Source organism: Geotrypetes seraphini, chromosome 1 (assembly GCF_902459505.1).
Source record: "Geotrypetes seraphini chromosome 1, aGeoSer1.1, whole genome shotgun sequence".
Taxonomy (NCBI): domain Eukaryota; kingdom Metazoa; phylum Chordata; class Amphibia; order Gymnophiona; family Dermophiidae; genus Geotrypetes; species Geotrypetes seraphini.
The window spans coordinates 296,777,821-296,802,871 of record NC_047084.1 but is presented as its reverse complement, the minus strand read 5'-3'; the positions used below and the strand labels follow the sequence as shown (position 1 = coordinate 296,802,871).

The 25,051-nt window shown below is 44.0% G+C and overlaps 1 protein-coding gene across 3 annotated transcripts in view; it reads left to right on the top strand.

The window, feature by feature from the left end:
* Positions 1-25,051, top strand: part of LOC117364611 (probable carboxypeptidase X1) — a 110,949-nt gene that overhangs the window by 63,851 nt on the left and 22,047 nt on the right. For all 3 annotated transcript variants that reach the window (XM_033954010.1, XM_033954001.1, XM_033953991.1), the window contains exons 8-13: positions 824-947; positions 4,743-4,939; positions 8,996-9,175; positions 16,908-17,205; positions 20,247-20,386; positions 23,895-23,997. In XM_033954010.1, the coding sequence (XP_033809901.1) occupies positions 824-947; positions 4,743-4,939; positions 8,996-9,175; positions 16,908-17,205; positions 20,247-20,386; positions 23,895-23,997 (1,042 nt within the window). The remainder of the gene's footprint in view (positions 1-823; positions 948-4,742; positions 4,940-8,995; positions 9,176-16,907; positions 17,206-20,246; positions 20,387-23,894; positions 23,998-25,051) is intronic.

The following is a 25,051-nucleotide window of genomic DNA, read 5'->3' as shown; positions in this document are numbered from 1 at the left end:
AGAGAAGGGCCGGCGACTAAACTGATAAAAGGTATGGAAAATTTCTCTTACGCTGACAGGTTAAAAACGCTGGGGCTGTTCTCTCTGGAGAAGAGGAGACTTAGAGGGGACATGATAGAAACCTTCAAAATCCTAAAGGGCATAGAGAAAGTAAATAAGAACAGATTCTTCAAACTGTGGGGAGCCACAAGCACTAGGGGTCACTTGGAAAAATTGAAAGGGGACAGGTTTAGAACAAATGCTAGGAAGTTCTTTTTTACCCAAAGGGTGGTGGACACATGGAACAAGCTTCCGGAGGAGGTGATAAGCCAGAACTCTGTACAGGGGTTCAAGGAAGGTTTGGATAGGTTCCTGGAGGATAAGGGGATAGAGGGGTACAGATAGAACTTGAGGTAGGTTATAGAAGTGGTCAGTAACCACTTCACAGGTCGCGAACCTGATGGGCCGCCGCGGGAGCGGACCGCTGGGCAGGATGGACCTCTGGTCTGACCCAGTGGAGGCAACTTCTTATGTTCTTATGTTCAGAGAGAAGAGGTGCCGGCATCGGGAGATTGCTTGCAGGATGTGCCTTTCTTCAGCAGGTACCAGCATCTCTCTCTCTCTTCCCCAGTGTACCGCGGCACACCTGAAATCTCACACAGCTTGCGATACACTGCTCTAGACGAGCACACAACCAAACATTTAATAGAAGTAAAAACTGGGTTTATAATCACTTCCTATTCTTATTTTGTTAATATGGCATTCCTAAATTGTACCTGATTCTCTCCAGGGATGTGATACTGTAGCCGCCAGCTCCTTATGCTTTCTGTCTTCCATTCTACAGCTGATGAAGGTGGTGAATGAGGAGTGTCCCAACATTACACGAGTGTATAGCATTGGCAAGAGCTACCTGGGCCTGAAAATGTATGTTATGGAAATTTCCGACAATCCAGGACAGCATGAATTAGGTGAGCCTGCCATTTCTAACATTCTATCTGCAGCTTGCATCAAGTAGGTCCACTGGCCAATGACATCATGACTCTCTCGCTATTTACTTTATTCCTCTGGCTTTCTCTGAATTTGTCAAGAGCCTTGGTCATAGCTGACTCATCATTCTCTATGTCTATGGCTGTAATTTTCAAAGTATATGATTCTTCACTTTCAATGGTACGATTTGCTCTTCTGGCTTGGAGTTTCATATTTAATGACTCACCTTTCAACTCTGAGCTCAAAGTGAATTACATTCAAGTACAGTAGATATTTCCCAGTCCTGAAAGGCTTATAATCAAAGGGTTATTTATTTATTTATATACCGCACACTCCAAAGTTCGTGGTGATTCACAAGAGAACATAAGAATTGCCATACTGGGACAGACCGAAGGTCCATCAAGACCAGTATCTTATGTCCAACTGTGGCCAACCAGGTCCCAAGTACCTAGCTAGATCCCAAGTAGTAAACCAGATATTATGCTGCTTCTCTTAGGAATAAGGATCCTCCTGTAACTTTGATCGCTACCCGAGCTCTCCGGCTGCTTGTCCATGTAGGAAGATTGCTCCCAGTAAGGTCTGGGGAGGTCAGGGATGGAGCGATTCACTAGGGGGGGTCCCGTGCCAAAAAACCACAAATAACCGAATTCGCAGACACTGAAACCGCGAATACCGAGGAAGGAGTGTATATTTAATGATTATGTATTCTAATGCATACTCAGTCAGTAGCATAGCTCGGGGCAGTGGTGCTCGGTATTGCCGAACCGTGCAGCCCCCGCTCTTTCCAGCCGCTTGAGTGCCCTGTCCTTTGCTGCTTGAAGCTGCTGTGTACCTCTTGAAATGTTCACCAATGGAAGTAGCACCTTCCACCTGCTGCTCACGCCGGCCTTGGCTCCTTTTGTGCAACCAGGAAGTGATGTCAAAAGGGAGGCAAGACTGGCGTGAGCAGCAGGTGGAAGCTGCTGCTTGTGTCGGCAAATATTTCAAAAGATATGCCAGCATGGCAGAGGAAAGGTGCCGGTGCCCCTGTGAAAATGGCACCAGGGGTGATCCTAACCCTGGCCCTTATTATGCCACTTCATATGGTACAACCTTCTTTAGTCCCCCACCCCCTGCTCTGGCTTGCTTAACTAATTGGATCTTTATAGGCCTGGGGTTCTCTTCCTTTCTCTCTCTCTAAGAGACTCTGCCTCCAGGCCCCCTATGCTTCTTGGCAATTGTAGTTTCTCCTGAGAGTCCATCCTTCCCTTGTTCTGCAGGTATGTTAATCTTTTCTTTCTTCCTTGTCCCATTTCCAAGGTGTTCCTGTGGTGAAGGATGGAATGTGAATTTCATCACAGTGCTATTATAATTATCTCCTATTAAGGCAATTTTAAAACTACCCACTTTCTGCAAATTTCGTGAGTCCTTTTTACTCACTTCTCTCAGTGACCACTCTCATGACTCTGGGCAAATCATTTCAGGCCAGATTCTGTAACCGGCACCCAAGTCGGTGGCCACTGTAAAAGCAGCTACTGATCGCCTGTCAATTATTTTAAGGTTCCAGTTACAGAATCGTGGCATTGGGGAGTCCCTGCCATTCAGCTGATGGGGAATAGGGGAATTCTTCTGCCATGATCAGCTGAGTGGCTGCGACAGGGAACCCCCAAACTTCTCCACACTGTCTACGGCAGGAGGGATGCCCAGTCCCTCCTGCCGGCACCCTCCCCCCCCCCTCCACTAACATCCCTTGCAGGAGGAATGCTCAATATATCCTGCTGGCACCCCCCTCCCCCCGAACACCCCACAGCCCTGAACACCCCCCTCCCCCCATACCTTTTTCTTGAAGGCTGGCTGAAGGGATGCCCACTCCCTCTGGCCAGCAGGCCCGCCTCTTCTGAATGGCGGGCCTTTCCTTTCCTGGTGCATCCTGGGATGGGGCTTTAGGCACCCGTTAAATCCATCGGAAGATCTTTAGGCACCTGGGCCAACCATAGACTTAGGCATCCTTCCCAGTGCATTCTGGGATTCACTGGGAATGGCCTCTGATTGGCCAGATTCCTAAGGCCCCTCCCATGGGAGTAGTGGGGGGGGGACCCTGTTGGTTGATGTGTCAGAATGAATGAGATCCTGGGTAACTGGATTCAGTTCTCACTGCAGCTCCCCCTGACCCTGGGCAAGACATCCAACACTCCATTGCCTCAGGTACAAATAACTTAGGCCCCCTTTTACAAAGGCGATTATCATGGCATGCCACAGTAATCGCTCCAACGCCCTTAGGGATTCAATGGGCATCGGAGCATTCGCCACACAGCAGCCACCACTGTGCCTTTGTAAAACAGGGAGGGGGGGGGTTAAATTGCAAACCCACTAGGAACAAAGAATGTGCCACCATATAAAGTGTACAGTTCTGCATATGTCTAGTAGTGCCATAGAAATAATCAATAATAGTAGTAACTTTAATAGTTACAAACCCAAAACTGCTTCTACACTAAGTAAATAAAATTTAAATGCTTACGTTTCTCCCATGTTCTTCTGTAGATCACCAACAGAAAATCAGTTGCAGCCAGATTCATGAAATGACACACAAAAAAAAAAATAGACACTGGGAAAAATCATCGATCAGCATTGTTCTAGAAATGTCCCTCCGGGATGAGCACCCTTCATAGGATAGCACCTAGCAGAGATTCATGCACCCATGTTACTGAAACCTGGTATAAATCTTTGGGCACAGATCTCCAGAATTCTATAGTGCTGCGCACATCTTTTGAGAAAGCCCCTGACCCGCCTATGCCCTCTCATGGCCACACCCCCTTTTGGGTTGCACAGTATGGGATCTGGGCACCGGGGCCTTATAGAACAGCGGGCATGCAGATGCAAATGTCACCTCTGGTGCCAATTGACGTCAGTAATTGATTGTTAGCGCCCAATTAATGATACTAATTGGCTCATTAATCCGTTACACAACACACACTCCAAAAACTACTGCCACAACCTAAATTAGATACAACAATAAGGTAGAAATCGTCAAAAAGGTTCACAAAGGGGGCGCTCAGGATCAAAACTGTGCACGCCACGCAAACCGCGTGAAAACTAACGAGATAATCTCAAATTTTAAGGGTGCTCTCAGTGTGAACAAGCAGCAACTGGAGACAAGCTCCGACACTTCGTGACTCAGGTAGAGGTAATATACCCCCACCCGCACACCATCACTGAGCACCCAGGGTGTGCAATAAATCAAGGTGAAAACGTTCACAAATCAAAAACGAGTGACTCAACTAAAGTGAGTAACAGGTGAGTCCTGAGCGACCCCTAAATGAACCCTACCAGCCAAAACCCCAGCAAAAAATCAAAAAATCTGAAAAACGATAACTTAACTGAAGAATGAAGAAGAAACTCATCTCTGAAGCACAAAATTAAAGCGCATCCGGATAACAGGTTCAACCGAGCTGGTTTCAGGGAAGAACCCTTCTTCAGGAACCCAGGAACACGACGAAGAAAAATGAGGGAGGCTGCATACATGTCTCAGGATCCCGTGCATAATTTGGGTGCCCTAATCTGAGCGAACTTTATAGAATCCGAGAGTTGATGTCATTCTCCAAACTTTGTGCTCTATAATAGCCATATGTGTCAGTGTCTTAATAGTAAACGTTCATCTGTTTCAGCCGTCATCGTCACTCTTTGAGTTCTTTTGAAATGTTTCATCCTACTGAGAAGATGGAATTTTCATTAAATCTCCTACCGGCTGCTTGCTTTGTTGGTTGCCCTCTTTGACTGTTTAGTCCCTTGTGTTGCAGGTGAACCAGAGTTCCGGTACGTGGCAGGGATGCATGGGAATGAGGTGGTGGGTCGGGAACTGCTACTGAACCTGATGCAGTATATGTGCCAGGAATACAATAAGGGGAATCCACGTATTGTGCAGCTGGTAACAGAGACACGCATACATCTGCTGCCTTCCATGAACCCAGATGGATATGAGATGGCCTACAAACTGGTAGGCACAAATAACTTTCCTTGGTTTTCAAAACATTTTGTTGACTTAGTACTGTCTGTGTCCCAGTACATATATCATACGGTTACAATGTCCTTTCTGTACGGGATTCATAAATCTAAATTTGGATAGGAGAAAGTGACTTGCTCAAGTTCCCCTGGTGGTAAAGGAGGATGATCAAATTGAGGCCTTCATGGCCTTGAGTTGTGCTGGGAGGTCTGAGTCCTTCTGGTGTTTCCACATATTCCCTCTTCCTGGCCACCTTTGGCCTCACATCCATCACCTTGTATTTTAGATGCTCTATTCCAGGGGTCCCCAAAGTCCCTCCTTGAGGGCCGAATCCAGTCAGGTTTCAGGATTTCCCCAATGAATATGCATTGAAAGCAGTGCATGCACATAGATCTCATACATATTCATTGGGGAAATCCTGAAAACCCGACTGGATTCGGCCCTCAAGGAGGGACTTTGGGGACCCCCTATTCTATTCTCTGTGGCACCCCATTTACCTGTTGCCATATACGAGAGCGGTTTGAAAAGTTCGGTATTTCAGGATGTGTGGAAACCATTAACAAAATATTGTACGGATTAGTTGAAATTTTTTCCCTTAAATTTATCAGTTTAATTAGGTAGGGTGGAGATATTTTATAAATACATATTTATATTATAATGGAATATATGGTAGGGATGGGTGGGAAGGGGGAGGGATAAGAATTTATGTAATGTGCAAATGATAGCCTGTAAGTGATATGTTTATTGTTAATGTGATTGAATATATGTAACACTTAATGTAATTTTGAAAATGAATAAAAAATTTAAAAAAAAAAAAAGAAAAGTTCGGTATTAAAACAAGTAAAATTTTATTTTTTTTTTAAGTTTATAAAATCTATTTATCCGATGGGATTGAAAAACTGGACACTCGCTGAATTAAGTGTACACCCCTCAATGGAGACTATGTTGAGAAATATACCTGTTGGTGTTTTTATTATTATTATTATTGTATAACTTGTTTGTTTACCGAACTTTTCAAACCACCCTCGTATTTTCTCTAAGCTTACTCCCCACTTCTTTGGGATGACTACTGGCTTCATGGGGCTTCCTATACTTCATCCTTGTTTGCTACTTATTGGTAGTAGCTCTGCATCCCTCTGACCAGTAGAGCCTGAGGAAATGACAGGCCATGGTTAATGTTCCTGCAGCCTGCTCACTCTGTTCATTAGGCTGGTGCTCTTCACACCTGCTGCTGTGAGACTTAAGTGCAATCCAGTTAGGTGTGTTTATAGTGTTGCACAGTTCCAAGTTTACTGAGAATTTACTAGCCCGCCCCAATGTACAAGGATGGCTGGGTGGCTTTGTGGTGTTATACAGCTTATGTCGCCTTTATAAAATAAATAAACATCAAACTATCTGAATACAAATTCCTCTCAAGGGTTATTGTTATTAAAGACCACCATGTAAGAAGCAAGAGTTGCCTTCAAAAAACTCTTTGAATAAAGCCTTCTGGCAATGCTTCAAATTCTAATCATCAGTCCCATCAAAGATTATATATATATCATAAAACCTCTCATATCAAAAACTCTGTTCAGTCTGTCTTCAAATAGTGACTATACAGTTCAAAAATATGCAAACAAAATCACTATCAATTACTAGATTATAATTTGCTGCCTTCATAGTTGATATAAAAAATTTAAAAAAATCTAGATGATCCATCTTTGGACAACTCTGAATTCACCAGCTGTAGGCTTCAAAATCAACTCCAGAACTCTTGGGAGAAATTTAGGTCACTGACATGATCAGGATTCAAACAAGCCACTTCTCTGCATGAAGGCATAAAGTTACTATCAAAAATTATACAATATGAGGCTCATAATAAAAAAAAAGTCTAAAAAGTGGCCTAAATGGGTACTTGGATGATTTAAAACCCTAATCATCCAAGTGCTCATAACCAAAGCTGGTTTTAGACGTATCCAAAACCAGATTAGGCCTTACCCCTGCTTCTAAATGCATAGAGAGAAAAGAGGCATTTTTAGAGGAGGGGAAAGGGTGGGAGGTGGGCCAACCTAGACATAAGCGTACAGCAGGTATAACCAAAACTTTAGGCAGGTTGCCTAGTCAACACTTATACGTTTTGACTTAGACCAAGTCAAAACAAGTATAAGTACTGAAAAAAGGCCCGCTGAGCTGATGGCGGCTGGCGTGATCAGCTCAGCGGCCCGGCAACTTACCCACCCCCCACCACAACCATCGCGGCGGGAGAGATGCCTCATCTCCCCAGCCGCAATAGCGATACCACCAAGTGCCGACAAACATGGCACTTGGGATCGCTAAAGCGGCAGGAGAGATGAGCCATCTCTCCTGCAGCGATCCACCTCTCCCCCGACACGATCCGGGCAGGAGGGAGCCCAAACCCTCCTGCCCCAGCGACTCCCCGGTGCTCGACAGCGATTGGGCCAGGAGGGAGCCCAAGCCCTCCTGGCCCGGTGACTCCCCATCCCCACTAAGATATGGGCAGTTGGGATCCCAGGCCCTCCTGCCCTCGGCGCACCCCCTCCCATGATCACCCCCCCTGAACCCCTGATCGGCCCCCCCACCCGCCGACCCACGACACCCCCCCCCGCCAACCCATCGAATGATTGGCCAGGTGCCTCAAACCCCGCCCTTCCACATATTCTCCATTTCAAATTATTTCCAAACATATTCTAGCCAAACATAATTGCTGAAGCAAGGGTCCTAATCATTTACTCACATTCATTTTATATATTCAAAATGGTGCTGAGGTAAATTACAAACTTTTATTTGAAAGAACCAATGAAAACTATGAAAGCTGCAGACGTCAGAGAATGGAAATGCCAATCACAACAAAGTCAACCATGCCAATTATCATTTAATCCATCCCCCTGGGTGTAGAGTTTTTAATGAACAAATTCAGAATAGTTCATGATAAGCAAGCTAGTAACCCCTGTCTCCACCCAAGGTAGAACATGACACAGAACCGATTACTCTCCAAATGATATCTGCTACCGTGTGACCCTGAGCTCTCCAGTGGGTCACTATTGGAGCAGTAAATATACCTGTAGTAATATGGCTTTTTTGTTCAGTCGGTCACAGTCGTATTGCTCTCCGTGCAGCCAATATAGGATTTTGAGCAAGGACGTAACAGTTCATAAATTGCATAAGCTGAAATTAATTTTTAAAATCAGTATTAAGGTTCACCCATTTAATATATTCTGTTATTACATGACACCACAAGAAGCCTCCACATGTACTGTGACCAGTTATAACTTCTATTTGAGACTCAATATTTTGATGTATTTTGTCCAGATTTCTACCTCAGTAAGAGAAAATGATTTTAGATTTGAATAATTACAAAAATAGACCAATGTTTCTCCAAGATTTCCACTTTTGTAGCTGAGCCTATCTTGCATGGCAAAATATGTGGAAAATGCTTTATAAAACCCTCCTTTTACAAAAGAGTAGCACGGTTTTTAACGCCAGCAGCAGCGGTAACAGCTCAGATGCTCACAGGAATTCTAGGAGCGTTGGCGCTGTTACCGCCGAGGCTGGCACTTAAAACTGGGCTATTCTTTTGTTAGAAAAAAAAAGGAGGGGGGAATGTTCTGAATGGTTCATTATGGCTATGTCAGGATCTGCAATTTTTTTTATTTTTTTGTAATCTTTAAAAACTCATCTATTTGTTAGAGTATTCCTTTGGATTAGGGGGGTCTTTTTTTTTTTTTTTCTTTTCTTTTCCTGCTAAGCCTAATTGATTATTTGTAAAGAGTTGTAAGTTTGATGTATTGTTGTTATTTTAATTTAGATTCGTTTATGTGACTACTGTAATCCGCTTAGGTTATAAGCAGAATATAATTTTTTTAAATAAATAATAACATTTAAGTAACAATTCCATGCAAAGACGGACTCTGTGACTAATGCTGGGGCCCTTTTATAAAGTGTGATAAGTTGAGAAAAAGCAGAAATATTAGAACATTTCAGCACGAGGTAAGAGAATGAAAAGAAAACAGAGAAATCTTTTTTCTTCTTGCTTTTCTGTTCTCCCTCCAGGGTTCCGAGCTGTCGGGGTGGGCCATCGGCCGCTGGACGTACACTGGTCTGGATCTAAATCACAACTTTGCAGATCTGAACACCCCACTCTGGGATGCTGAAGATAACGAACTGATCCCAGAGAAATTTCCCAACCACTACATTCCCATCCCAGAATATTACATCTTTCCCAATGCAACGGTCAGTCAGAACTGAATTCTCATTCCAAAATATAAACTTGACACATGTTGGTTGTCCTGACACTGAATACTTGTGCTGCACTCAGGGGACTAGGAAAAATTGAGCATCTTAGTTGCCTTTTCAAATGATGCTCAAGGCAGTTTACAGCACTATTAGAATTCAGTTACAATAAACAGAAAAAGGAGCCCTCTTTGACCTATATAATATTTCAAATGCAAGAATGTTAAACAATGACTGTTTGGGGGGTAATTCACTAAAATTCACAGCTGTGTCACAGTGCTCTTCAAGACCACCTGTCAAAGGGGTAACTACAAGAAGTATGAAAATCAGTGTGCGAACACAAATGCATTTATGGCACATGATCATGTAGGAAACAATGGCAGATTCCACACTAAAAGGGGAATTCTGGAAAGGACACCACACAAGATGCAACACGAGTACATCTAGAAGCACTGCATACTAGTGCTGCCCAATTCAAGGAAAAAAAATTTGATTCGATTTGGCCTATTGAGTTGATTTTTCGATTTGATTCAATTCGATTCACTTTTCCTGCCCAATCAGGCGTTTGTTTGTTTTTTGTAGCCTCTTCACCCACCCACCCCTTTGCCCTCCCCAACCCACGCTGGTGCTGTGGTGTAAACAAAACAAAAAAGACTTTTCCTCTCTCTGTTAGGTCCTAGCTCATGCTCGCTAACACCAGCTCTTGCAGGATACACATTTCAAATCTGACATATTGAAATCACAAAATAGAAAATAAAATTATTTTTTTTCTACCTTTTGTAGTCTAGTCATCTTATTATTCAAATCACGTCAGTCCCAGGCTCTGGTTGCCCACTTGACGTTTTCTTCTTTCCCCATGCTCACCATTCATCTTTCATGTCTGTACCTTCCCTTCCACCGCCATAGTCAACATTTTTGTTTCTTTCCCACTGTCTACCATCTGTCTCTCTCACTCTCTTCCTCTCTCTATCTCTCGCTCACTCTCCCTGCCTTGTACCATGGGTCAAACCTCTCTATTCTCCTCCACGCAGCATTTCTCCCTTCCTCCCCTCCATTATGTGCAATTTCATCCTCTCCCCTCATCATGCATGTCTCCTTCTCCTCCCCGTGCCACCAGCTTTCCTTCCTGAAGTTCCTTTCACCCCTTCCCTCCTCCTTCCCTCCCCCTTTTCCATCAACTTTCCTTCCTCTTATCACTTCTCTCCCCCTGTGCCACCAGCTTTTCTTCCTAAAGTTTCTTTCACCCCTTCCCTCCTCCTGTGCCATCAACTTTTTTTTCCTCTCCTCCCCTGTACTCCAAGATTTGCTTCTTCAGGTTGCGATATCGGCAGTTACTCTCACATGCTGTCTGCCACTAACCCAGAAGTCTCCCCTCTGCCGCAGAGAGACTTCCAGGTCAGCGGCAGGCAGGGTGTGGGAATTGCTGCCGATACCGTGACACGGTGTGATTCTGCATGGGAAAAGGGAATTCCATTCCCCCCACCCATCCCCCTTTGCAGTAGTTTTCCATCTCTCCCTCCCATCCCCCTGTGCAGCCCTTCAGCATGTAAATGACAAGTGTTCTATAACCTATGGGGCTTAAAACATCTAAAAACCTGCCTAAGTCAGCACTTTGATGTCCTAATAGGTCGTCCAAGTGCCGATAATCAAACCGACTTTCTAGGGGTGGGCCAGAGAGAGGAGTAGCAAGTCCCATAAGCTACTCTACTGCCATATAGGTGCCCCCTGCAGCCATAAGGGCTATTGGGGTTGTAGACAGGTGGCTATAGTGGGTTTGGGGGGGACTCACCATAACCTATAAGGGAGTTCTGGTGGATGTTTATGTGGCACCCTTTATATGAAGTTCACAGCAGTACCTTGTAAGTTGCCCCACTGCTCTGTTGCTGTGTCTGGGTGGCCAGTCCATGACAAGATTGACCCCTCCCATGCCCAAAACGTATTGTTCTGGGCATTTGGGACTTGGACTAAATTTTGGTCAAAAATGCGGTATAAAGATTGACATCCTGGCAGTCTGGGCAACCAATGGCCTGCACGTCCATATAGACAATTGTTGAGAAAAAAAATATTCTAGATGTATTTTTCAAAAATGGGCATTTCCCCCCTGCCGACGTATGTCTTGATTATGCCCCTCCATGTACAAACAATTTGGATACATCCATGTCCCACCCATGTTCCTTCCCAGTGAACATCCTCCTTGTGTTTGTACATTATGCACCGTGTATGCGGACATTGTAGATACCTTACTTAGCATACAAACGGCATTTACATTTAGGCACTAAGAGGTCAATATTCAGAGCAATTTAACCAGCCAGAAATGCCTCCTGTTTAAATTACCTGTTCTGGTCTAACCACTAACTCTCACCAGCACTTAGCTTGTTAGTGCCACTGAAAATAACTGGTTAGCAACAAAATGAAATCTGGCTATTTGGGGGGGTGGATTTCAGGGGTGGAGTTGGCACTTGACCAGTTAAATGCCGATATTCAGCACTTAACCAGCCATATTAACCACATAAACAGGACCACATAAAAGTCAGTCTTACTTGTATCTTTATGTGGCAACCAATAGCCGCTTAAGTACTGAGTAACACACTTAACTGGCCATGCGTTAGCCAGCTTCGTAAACCTGGAAATTCAATGCTGGTACCCAGACATGGCTCAATATTGAATTTATGGATTTAATGCCAGTGGTGCTTAGCAAAACACTGATCTCCGCTGGCTGAATATCAGGCCCTATGACTATACTTCTGTCCACATAGTAAACATTACACACAAGTTGCCAGTCATACCGTCTAACTCATGGGCAGCGGAACACTGTTCTGTTTGGAGGAGGGGCCCAAGAGCTCCGCCCTGGCCCCAGCGGAATCCTGCGGCACCTCTCATGAACTTCCAACTCACCCACCCACCTCCTCCCTGTGCTGTAGTTTTAAATCTTAGGGCAGCTGCTGTGCAGTGTCATGGAGCAGTCCTGCCCTGGAAGTAGAATGAAGGGTTCCGGGGCAAGCCTGCTCATTGAAGCTGTGCGGTGGCTGCCTGAATATTTAAGGTAGAACGCCGGGAGGTGGGTGGATGGGCGGGCATCAATTTTGGGGGAGCCATCGCCCCTGTGACCTCCCTTGTTCCGACACCTATGGTCTGACTTGTGGGCCGCACAGGGGGCATAAGCACATTCAGGATCTTTATTCTTGTTATGATTATCCCTTTAGCGAGTTTTGAATAGTGTTGTGATATATTTGTTAACTCAGTCCATTCTCTTCAATCATGTCATTTTCCATTTCTACTCTATGGTTAGTCCTCGTCCTCACTGATTTGTCTTGTTACTACTCTCAGGAATATCTGTCTTCTTTTCTGTCACTTTGAAACTCAGCACTGTCCCCTGCAAACCCAAGCATAGCAGTGTCTGGAAGCCTCACAAATGGGCTTTTGTTTTGCACAGAGCTTTGTTGAGCTCAGAAATGGTTGTTTGTGAACAGGCTGCAAGTGCTTCACTTTACTGTCAGTAGAGGGCGCAACAAACATACTACAATACACACTACACAGGCGCTGACAACTTTATAAGTGAACTATCACAGATGTTCAAAACATTTTTTTTTTAATCTTTATTCATTTTTAAAACTCACAATAAGTGTAACATAAAATACAATCATTTTATACTTTATCATCACTTAATATATCATCAAATTCTAACTCTCATCAAATATTCCCCCTCCTTTATACCCAACAATTATTCATAAGCAAAAGAAATCATGAAATATTCCCATCCCCCCACCCTACCCTCGATGTGTATGAACAAAAGGGAAAAAATTAATATTTATTCTATGCAGTAATTTCAATCTTTACAGTATCTTGGTAATGGCTCCCAAATAACCTGAAATTTCTTAAAATCTCCCTGCTGCATGGCAATTATCCTTTCCATTTTGAATATGTGACACAAAGAGTTCCACCAAAAGCTATAATTCAGCCAATCCCAATTTTTCCAATTATTCGTAATCTGTTGTATGGCAACCCCTGTCATAATGAGTAGAAGCTTATTGTTATTAGAGGATATTTGGCTTTTAGCCCTCATTCACATGCCAAACAATACGGAAAACAATTTTCTAAAATATCAAAAACAAAATAAATATAATGTGATGGGAAGTGCTCCGACCCTCAGCCTATGTGCTTTAGTGTTCAAAAGCAAAGGTTGCCGTTAGGACCATCACTGCATGGTCACAGCCCCACACCTCCATAATAACCATATTCTTGAACTATCTTACATTAATTTCCCAGATATCACTTATCTTATTCTTCAGGACAGTGAATCAACTCCAACGGAAAACCGATGTTAGTGTTCCATTTAAATGCAGACTCCTGAAGCTGATCCCTTCAAGCCAGCTCCTCAAGGGAAAATGTTTTGAACATCTGTGATTGAATTGGCAGTTGAATTATTCACAGATTTTGTGTTCTGACTCCCAATTCTATATTAGTTTGATAACTTTATAAGTGAGACACAGTATATAATATCACCCATAGCATAAAAAAAATAGGCATTTTTAACTTGATTGCATTGTAACTGCAGAGATTGGGATTTTGGATTTAGTGCATGCCTTTTTCAGTTGTAGTTCAAGGCACAGTTACATTCAAGTATAGATGATATTTTTCTGTCCCTGATGAGCTCAGTCTAAGGGCCCCTTTTACTAAGGTGCACTAGCGTTTTTAGCTCACGCTAAACATAAACGTGCACTAACCACACGCTAAACGAAAAATACTAATGCAAGCTCTATGGAGGCGTTAGCGTTTAGCGCGTGTGGTATTGTACCGTGTGCTAAACACACGCTAAAACCACTAGCGCACCTTACTAAAAGGAGCCCTAAGTCTGTACCCAAAGCAAGGGAGAGTTAAGTGCACAAAGAGCTGTAAAGCTCTGAACACAGAATTCTCTGCTGTAAGTTTATATTTCAACAGAGCTGCGTTTATATGGTTTACATCTCCCTTCTACCCCTCCTCCCAAAGAAAAAATACAAACTGCATTGTTATTTGCATAAAGCGCACTGAATTCTAACACAGCTAGCTCCAACTCATATGAATGTCTGAAAGAGGTATTGCATTCAAAAGCTAATCAAAACATGTTTTTAGTTAGTCCAATAAAAATGGTGTCATCTTATTTTCTTTCCTTTGTTTTGTGACCCCTCTTCTAATGGACGCTCACTGGCTGCCCATTTCTCACGGTATAATATTTAAATTTTACTTCTCACTCTTAAATCAAGACTAGAACACTCTACTACTACTATTTATTATTTCTATAGCGCTGAAAGGCGTACGCGGCACTGTTCATTCTAACACACAATAGACAGTCCCTGCTCAGAAGAGCTTACAGTCTAATTTAAACAGGACATTTCAGGGTTGGAGAGATTACAGTGGGTATAGATATCTGACAGCAGTGAGTGGGAGTTAAGAGCTGAAAGCAGTTTCAAAAAAAGTGGGCCTTTAGCTTGGATTGGAACACTGCCAGGGACGGAGCATAGCATATTGATTCAGGAAGGCTGTTCCACACACACAGTGCCGCAAGAAAGAAGGGACGGAGTCTGGAGTTGGCAGTGGAAGAGAAGGGTACAGATGAGAGGGGCTTGCTCGATGAGAGGAGATCACGGGGGGTGGGTGGGAGCATAGAGGGAGATAAGCGAGGAGAGATATCGAGGGGGGTTTCAGAGCAACAAAATACTTGTCCCATATAATATACCAAGAGCACTTCATTCCAATCATCAAAATCTCCTGCCTATCCCCCCTCAATGCGTCAAATCATTTATAACACAATGCGTAAATTCATTTTTTCTGTTACAAGCCCCTCATTATGGAACGCTATGCCTCAACATCTTAGACAAGAAAACTCTTACAAAATTCAAATCAATCCTTAAATTATTCTTGTTTAAAGATGCATATAATGTATGAGAAAAATAACTCGAGAAAATAATAATTTACATTCCCCCCCTCCCATTTGTGTTTTCCTCTTATTTCTACTTTTCTTTTATTGCATTGTATTTCTTTCCCTCTAGCCCTCCTCTTGGTTGAATATTACCTCAGTACAGCAATCCTCACTCAACGGAATCCCATGTAGGATGGCAAAGAGGCTCACAAAGCCTTTCACATCAATACAAAAACCAAATGTAGATGTTTGGCTTGGCTCTTATCCTTGCCTCTTTTATCCAATGCAGCTTATATGATATTTCTGTATATTTTTTTTTCAGAAATAAAAACTAGAAAACAGCATAGTTCTTTTACTTATCGTTTTTTAATGCAGTGTCTCTAGCATGCCCCGACGGGACCCGTTTTGCCCACAAGGGCTTTCTCAAGGGTTCATACAGGAGCTCTTATCAGCGTCCATCCTCATTTGAGGCTAGAGAAAAACTGCTTTATTCTTTATTGATTTTCAATTTGAATAAAAGTTCAAAAAATTATATAAACAAGTAATACAATGAACAGCACTTACATCCAATCAAATGATACAATACAAAACGTATTCCCCCCCCCTGGATGTGTGCAAAAACAAATAGGAATTAAAACCTTATACAATTAATCTGATTTGATAAATTCCGCTAATGGACCCCATGTTGTTTTAAATATTTTATTATGTCCCAATATTTCCGAGTTCATTTTTTTTTTCATATCTAAAACATTGACACAAAAATTCCCACCAAAAAGAAAAATTTAGCCTGTCCTAGGTCTTCCAATTCCTGGTGATTATTTGCATGGCTATCCCTGTCATAATTATAAAAAGTCTGCTTTTATACCTATCTAATGGATTTTTAGCTCTTAACAATGTCCCACAAATGGCTACTTCGGAGGACAGCGGAATCGATGTTTCCAGTATCATATTAATTTGTCCCCATATTGATTTCCAAAAATTGAGTATCAAGGGACAATAGAACAAATGATCCAGTGTCCCTACTTCAAGATGACAATGCCAGCATCTATTAGACTTTGAACCATCCAACTTTTGCAAACAAACTGGAGTCCAAAAAATTATATGTAACAAAAAAACCAGGTTTGTCTCATAGATGCTGAAGCTGTACATCTCATCCTCCAAGTCCAAATCCATGGCCACTGAGTAGCAGAAATCTGCTGCTTTATCTCAATGCTCCAAATGTCTTTTAGGCTCGTTTTAGGTTTTTTTATTCAAATATTCAGATATTTATTTATACCACTTGGCGGCCTGATGCCCTAGCAAATCTGTTTGGAAACATAGACCCGGCAAGCTATACAGATTTTTTACGTTGCACCAATCAGGGAACTCTTTCTGAATGGTCTGTTTCAACTGCAACCATTTATAAGCTTGAGACTTTGATATGTCAAATGATTATTACATTTGTAATAAATTTAACATTTTCCCATTTGAGATCACATCATCTAAAGTACGTATGCCTGCCTGCAGCCAATGTCTCCAGAGGATTTGTATCTTTGAGTTTAACCATAGAGATTGAAACTTGATTTCATTTGTATTTACTACCTAATGCATTGACAAAACTATACCAAAGGATACCACTGAAAAATTTAAAAACATCATAATTACATTAGAACTACTTTTTCTACCACTTCAAATCACTAGATTAATGTGTCTGAACATAATTTTGTCAGCATCAACAATGCTCTTTTGACAGAATGTATCCTGCAGTTACAGAGTAGGAGGTCATCTTGATCTGATGGATGCGATTGCCCTCTACTGAAATCTGACCCCAAACTCTTTCCTTTTCTGATTCAGGTCGCCCCTGAGACTCGGGCCGTAATAGACTGGATGCAAAAGATCCCCTTTGTCCTGAGTGCCAACCTGCATGGCGGTGAGCTGGTGGTTACGTATCCCTTTGACATGACCCGCTCCTACTGGAAAGCAAAGGAGTTGACCCCAACGGCCGATGATGCTGTCTTCCGCTGGCTGGCCACGGTCTACGCATCTACCAACAGGGCCATGGTAGATGACGAGCGCAGAGTGTGCCACACCGAAAACTTCATGAATGGGGGCAACATCATCAATGGTGCAAACTGGCACACAGTGGCTGGCAGTAAGTTAAAAGACACCAATTCAGTTCATTGTAGAAGCAATCATTTTAACAGGACAGCAGTAAGGCAAGCATTTTAGAAACAGATATGCAATCATTGCTGGGGTGGAGAGATGTGTACAGGCAGTCCCTGGGTTAAGAACGAGTTCCATTTTTCAAATTGTTCTTAAGTGCGGCTGGGAAGAGGGAGCAGGACAGAGGAGGTAAACGTGGGAGGCACAAATTTGAGATGCGGAATGGAAGGGGACGATGAGAGGCACATTGGGACATGGAAGGGAGGAAGAGGGTCACCGGGACAGGAAGGGAGGAAGAGGGACTGCATTGGCATAGGAAGGGAGAGGCAGTACCCCAGGTCGTAAGTATGAGTTTAACGTAAGTTGAGTGTTCTCAAACCAGGGACTGCCTGTATTTCTATCCGCCTGTCTCAGGACAGCATCTACAGAAAAGACGAAAGGGCAAACATTTATTAGTATCCCCCAATTACAGACCATTAGAGTTACTTAGGTACATGGTGCTATAATGTCTTCCCAAAGTCACACAAAGTCAGTGGCAGAGCAGGATGCACAGCTGAGAACAGTGAATAAAGTAATGTGGGTGCTGTGTTTGTCCACTTTAAAAGTAAAGAAATAAAAATTTTAAAAAAGAAAATAAGGCGATACCTTTTCATTGGGCTGACTAAATTCTTGCTTTGACTAGATTGTGAAAGTTAGAGAAGGCTGGAAGATGAGAAGGTGACAAAGCAGTAGAATTTTATGCTCTGTGATGTGACAGAAAATACAGATCTTTGTTAAGTCCGTCATTGTTGATGTCAAAATCCTGAGTGGAGTAGAACAGGCACAAGTAGATCAATTTTTCACTCCGTCAATAATTACAAAGACTAGGGGACACTCAATGAAGTTACAGGGAAAAACTTTTAAAACCAATTGGAGGAAATATGTTTTCACTCAGAGAATAGTTAAGCTCTGGAACGCGTTGCCAGAGGTTGTGGTAAGAGTTGATAGCGTAGCTGGTTTTAAGAAAGGTTTGGACATGTTCCTGGAGGAAAAGTCCATAGTCTGTTATTGAGAAAACTTGGGGGAAGCCATTGCTTGCCCTGGATCGGTAGCATGGAATGTTGCTACTCCTTGGGTTGTGGCCAGTTACTATGGACCTGGATTGGCCACAGTGAGAACGGGCTACTGGGCTTGATGGACCATTGGTCTGACCCAGTAAGGCTATTCTTATGTTTAAACTATCATAGCACAATGAACTTTTATCTAATCATTTTAACTCTTTACAATATCCTCTTAAACTCTCCTAATTATACATGAAAATGATAGAATACTAGCACTTTCATGTGTGAATGTCATATTCAGGTGCGATAAGGTTGTGTGCATGCACAGTGATATTCTAGAGTGTGCAAGTTGCATAGTGTGTAACTGCAAGTGGGCATTTATAAAGAGAGGTGCATGGGGAGGGGGGTGATGCACAGGCAGGGCACTGGTATGTCAAAGAATTCTGGGCCACATTTAGGAACATGCAATTATGTCTGCCATTGACATGGCATAATTAGAAAATGGATAGAATATAAAAACAAAACTTAAATAGCTGCATGTGTGTTGATGTGTCAAGTGGTGCTTAGATAGCGACTCTGGCTGTGAAAAACTAAAGCTGGCCTAGCATACAGTCTTGCCGATATTCTATAAAAGGTGCCTTAAGTTTAGAAGGACGCGATTTAAAACGGTACTTTAAAAAAATTTCAAGGCACCTACCAGCTCCTAGAAAAACAGAGCTTCAATCACACCGGGCTATAGAGGGAGGAGCCTAAGACCTGATTGGCTCAGACGCCTAAGGCCCTTCCCCTTGGGAGGGATCTTAGGCATCTGAACCAATAAGTACCTTTGGACCCTCCCTGTGCATCACATGATGCACCGGGGAGATGAAGGTCCACCATTTTGGCCTGAGAGCCTTAGAGCAGGAGGGACCAAGCATCCCTCCTGCTCTCAACTTCTCACAAAAGTTTGGGGAGCATCCAGTGGCAGAAAGGCATGGGCATCCCCCCTGTCTTTTTTGGGGGAAAGGGGGGAGGGTAGGGGATGGTTTGGGAGTCGCCCGATGCAGGGACCTCCATTGGAAGGAGGGAGTGGGCATTCCTCCTGCTGATTTTCGCTGGCGTGGGAGGGTCCCGGTTATAAATATTATATTAATTTCAGGGCAGAATTATCAGTAAGATACATAAATGAACTGTCACTTTTCCGGATCATTAAATGTGTTCAATTTTTTTGTGCATCACAAGGTGTTATTACAGCATCAATCACTCGGCTAGTTTACATGGCATTTCAATATTAATGATCTTATTTGCATGGCCGGATCGGAAAGTGAGGAATCATGCAGAAAATCACACAGTAAGCTGTTTTCTGCATTGGGTCAGCAAATGTGATTGGCACTAAACCAGTAAAAACCGGTTTAGTGACGATTGCTAACTTTAGTGCATCTAGGCCTAAAAGAATACGAGTTAGCAGTTAAGGCCTAATTTCTCCTTACTGAAGACCTGCAAAGAACAATTTCTGACAGTAGAAGAATGAAGAGTAGAAAAGAGACCTCAAAGGAGATGATGAATGGATAAGAGAAAAACAAATTTAAAAATATCGTAGTGTTGGGCTAGATTTGAAATAATAGGTGAAACAAAGTGGAAAGCTAAGTGAAAAAGTAGCCTAATGGTTAATATACTGGGCTGAGAACCTGAGGAACTGGGCTTGATTCCCACCGTGATTCCTTTTTGACCCTGGGCCAAGTCACTTAACTTTCCATTGCTCTAGGTACAAAATCTTAGCCCACTAGCGACAAAGAAAATACTTGCAAGTAATATGCAAACTACCTTGGATGTACAATGTAATATGTACAACTACTCTAGTTGTAACCACAGGAAAGCAATATATCAAATCCATGACAGAAAACTTGCCAACCTTCACATTAACAATGGCACTTAATGAAGACAATCGTGATTAGAAAAGATAACAAAAGAAAATAAACTCATTCCTTCTCTCCTTTTTGTTTTAACATAGGTATGAATGACTTTAGTTACCTGCACACTAACTGCTTTGAGGTAACTGTGGAGCTCTCATGTGATAAATTTCCTCATGAGGTAGAACTCCCCATGGAGTGGGATAACAACAAGGAATCGCTTCTGGTCTACATGGAACAGGTCTTAAAATCATGCATGCTTCTCTCGTGTATCTCTTTTAACACAATCAGCATTATATAAAATTTCAGATGACCAAAATCTGTCAGTGGAGCAAATTGCACATGTGTGGTCCATGTGCAGCATTACGTATATGCAGGGTGCAGACGAGTTGCAAGGGCACTGGAGTGTGCGATCAGCATGTCATGTAGGGAGACTGGGAGGACCTCTGCAGAATGGCTATGCTTGTAGCGGATAGAGGCAAGGCCCAATTAGCCATATGAGATATGGTGCAGATGACACTGAGCATCATTGTGTCAAGGCCCTTCTGGCCACAGCATGGACAACACATGTGTTGTTTGCTTAGGTTTACCATATCTTGTATGCGAAAATCTCACACATATGGCCACACCCTGTTCCACCCCCCAGCCTCACCCAGTTCTGCCTCCAGCCCTGCCCCCATCAAGCTGCTTTTTTTTAAAATTCCTGACCTCCGGGCATCATCCGCGCACTCAGAGGTCCTCCAGATGCAGCCAGAGCTTTCCAAAACCCAGACAACTGCCGGGTTTTGGAAAGTCCATCAAAACTCCCAGACAGTCCTCTAAAAAGAGAACATGTCCGGGTTTCCCGGTACATCTAGTAACCCTAAGTTTGCTCCACTGACAGATTCAATTCTTTGGGGTGCCCAGAGGTGGACTGGTGAGACAACGCATTTTCTCTCTTCCCCTCCTCCCGCTGCATTAAAAATTTTACCTTTGCTAGTGGGAATGCCAAAACCCCACCAGCTGATGAGATCCACTGCCCAGAATTGTCCCAGTGCTGCCTCAGCAGCAAATAAATCAGCAGCCTCTTCCCAAGCTGCCAATGCCGACGTTACCCATGCATGCTCAGTTCATGAGTGAACTGAGCATATGTGAGGAGCAGCTGGAAAGGAGACGGCTCCTTGTGGCTCCATTACCCCAGGTACAAAACTTAGAGTGTGAACTCACTAAGGAAAGGAAAGAGGGAACAAGAAAGTGTCTGCTTCTAATATATATAAAGTGCTTTGGCTGTAACACAGAAAGGCAGCATATCACATCCATGACCCTTTACTCCTACTATTACTTGTCACTTATATAGCGCTGAAAGGCATATGTAGCACTGTACATTTTGACATTTATAGACGGTCCCTTCTCGGAAGAGCTTACAATCTAACTTGGACAAACAGACATGACATATAGGGTTGAGGATGCAGAACCCAAGGTGAGAGGAGTTAGGATTCAAAAGCACTCTCAAAGAGGTGGACTTTTAACTGGGCCTTGAACACTGCCAGAGATGGAGCCTGCCATAGGGATTTGAGCAGTTTGTTCCAAACATACAGTGCAGCAAGGCAGAAGGGTCGGAGTCTGGAGTTGGCAGCTGAAGAGAAGGGCACAGAAAGGAGGGACTTACCAGCTGAGCGGTGGGGGTGGGGGGGATCATAGGGTGATATAAGTGAAGAGAGACAGTGATGGGCAGCTGAGTGAATGCATTTGTAGGTAAGTAAGAGGAGTTTGAATTGTATTCGGAAACGGATGGGAAGCCAATAATTGAATCAAGTTCTGTCAGTCCAGCCACAATCATCCTTCTCAGTGCTCCTTGCACCTTTTTCTTTTTGACCGGCCCTTCCTCTAATGTTACATAAATAAATTAGGGTTGCATTTCAATTTAAAACTTTTAATCATGATTAATCACAAGAATAAAAGATGCCTGCCCGCATCTTATCTCTGCCTTGTATCCATCTCTTTCTCCTTCCCCTCTGCCCCCTTGTCCGACTGAACTGTACATTTGTACTGGATGGTTTGGATTGTATTTGATTGAGATGTGGTTCTATAGGGTTTCTATGGGTATTCTTTGGTGTGATTTATGGGATGGGCTTTATCTGTCCATATTATGGAGTTCTTTTCCTATGACTGAATCTTTTTTCTTATATACATGTATTGTAAACCGCTTAAATTTGCTGTAAAGTGGCAAAGAGGGCCATTTTAGATAGGACGTCTAAGTCTGACTTTGGACATTTCCCACAAAACGTTCAAAGTTGGAAAACTAAAAATGTCCATTTTCAAAATCTGAACTGCTAGATGTCTAAAATTAATTTATTTTGAAAATCATCTACTTGGGCATCTTGGCTGCCAAAGCGTCCAGGCCACCAAAATGTCCAATTGTATACCCCATTTTCGACCACAAAACTGTCCAAGTTAAAAACATCCAAATGGACACCATTTAGGTATAGGAAGGGCTAGCAGTTTGGACTGGCCACACAAAATAGCAGTGGGTCATCTTAGAGGGCACTGCTCTGAACTTCACGTAACGGGTGGCACATATACATCTCACAATAATTCCCTTATAATTTAGGGCGAGCCCTACAAAATTCCCCCAAAACTTACTATACCTACCTATTACCCCAATAGCCCTTTTAGCTGCAGGTGGCACCTATATGGCAGTAGATTAGGTTTTTGGTGGGATCATACTTTCCACCATAAATGTAGTGGAGTGGCTTATGGGCCTGGCTCCTCCTCCCCATGCTTCACTAGCCCACCCACTAGGCTACTTAAGACACCTGAATGATGCTCTACTAGGCTTTCTCATACCAGATACTGCTGTTTTATTTAGAAATTTGAAAGGTAGAAGGGAGCAATAACCACTGGGTGAGTGTGGAGGTATCATTACTTAATCCCTCTAGTGGTCCTCTAGTCAGTTTGGGTACTTTTTTGGCACATAGACGCTATTAAAATAGGTCTAGCTAAAAACGCCTAAGTTCTGTCTAGGATGTTTTGCAAAAGGTTTGCTGCAAGATGTCCAAGACTGAGCCCACTCAAACTCCAGCCATTGCAAGCCTCCCAAAACATCTCTTTCAGCTCTAGACACACAGCGGGACAAGCGTCCTGCTAGATGTCCAAATATCTCATGTTGAAAATCAGCAGTTGGACGTTTTGGCAAGCAAAAAGTCCAAGTGCCAACTTGGGCAGTTTTTTGAACATTTTTTCTGTTTTGATTATGCCCCTAATAGTAGTATATTAAATTAATAAAACTCGTAACCTGACATCTTTCCCTCTTTCCTCCCCACCCTCGAGGTCTAACATCTCATCCTCTCGTTTGCCTCTGTTTCCCTTCAGGTTTAACATCTCCTCCCCTGCCTCCTCCCTACGTCCCAACATCTTGCTATCTCTCCTTCCCACCCCCTTATATAATCTCTTCCACTCCCTCCCCTCTGCCTTTCTGGTTCAACATCTCTCCCTCTGCCCCCCCCCACTCCCTCCCCTCAAGTCCAGCCTCTCTCCACCCCTCCACTGTGACTGATCCAACATCTCTCCCTCCGAAAGATCCAAAATTGTTCTCCCCCCCCCTCTTCTCCCTCACCTCTCCCTGAGTCTCAATTTTGCTCTCTTTCTCTCTGTTCCCCCACCTCTTCCCCTCAGTCCTGCTTCATTGTTCATGCTTTCTGATTTCTCTTCTAATTTATGCAACATCCAATACTGCTTATATAAGAATATTCATAATATTTGTCCTACAGGTTCACCGTGGCATTAAAGGAGTGGTCCGAGACAAAGACACTAATCAAGGAATTGCCGATGCCATCATATCAGTGGAAGACATCAACCATGATATTAGAACAGGTACCTCAAACCAAAAGGGATGATAAATGTAAAGAGTAAAAGCAGCAACCTCAATAATATTTTAGTTTAAATAGCAAACCAGGTACCAGCAAAAAAATGAGGAAATGGCAGCCGGGGAAAGAGAGAAATACCGTATTTTCGCGGATATAACGCGCGCGTTATACGTGATTTTACGTACCGCGCATACCCCTCGCGCGTTATATGCCTGAGCGCGGTATACAAAAGTTTTTAAACATAGTTCCCACCCCGCCCGACGCCCGATTCACCCCCCCAGCAGGACCCGCTCGCACCCCCACCCCGAACGACCGCTCGCACGCGCTCCCACCCGCACCCGCATCCACGATCGGAGCAAGAGGGAGCCCAAGCCCTCTTGCCCGGCCGACTCCCCGACGTCCGATACATCCCCCCCCCCGGCAGGACCACTCGCACCCTCACCCCGAAGGACCGCCGACTCCCCAACAATATCGGGCCAGGAGGGAGCCCAAACCCTCCTGGCCACGGCGACCCCCTAACCCCACCCCGCACTACATTACGGGCAGGAGGGATCCCAGGCCCTCCTGCCCTCGACGCAAACCCCCCTCCCTCCAACGACCGCCCCCCCCCAAGAACCTCCGCCCGTCCCCCCGCCGACCCGCGACCCCCCTGGCCGACCCCCACGACACCCCCACCCGCCTTCCCCGTACCTTTGTGTAGTTGGGCCAGAAGGGAGCCCAAACCCTCCTGGCCACGGCGACCCCCTAACCCCACCCCTCACTACATTACGGGCAGGAGGGATCCCAGGCCCTCCTGCCCTCGACGCAAACCCCCCTCCCCCCCAGCCGACCCGCGACCCCCCTGGCCGACCCCCACGACCCCCCCACCCCCCTTCCCCGTACCTTTGGAAGTTGGCCGGACAGACGGGAGCCAAACCCGCCTGTCCGGCAGGCAGCCAACGAAGGAATGAGGCCGGATTGGCCCATCCGTCCTAAAGCTCCGCCTACTGGTGGGGCCTAAGGCGCGTGGGCCAATCAGAATAGGCCCTGGAGCCTTAGGTCCCACCTGGGGGCGCGGCCTG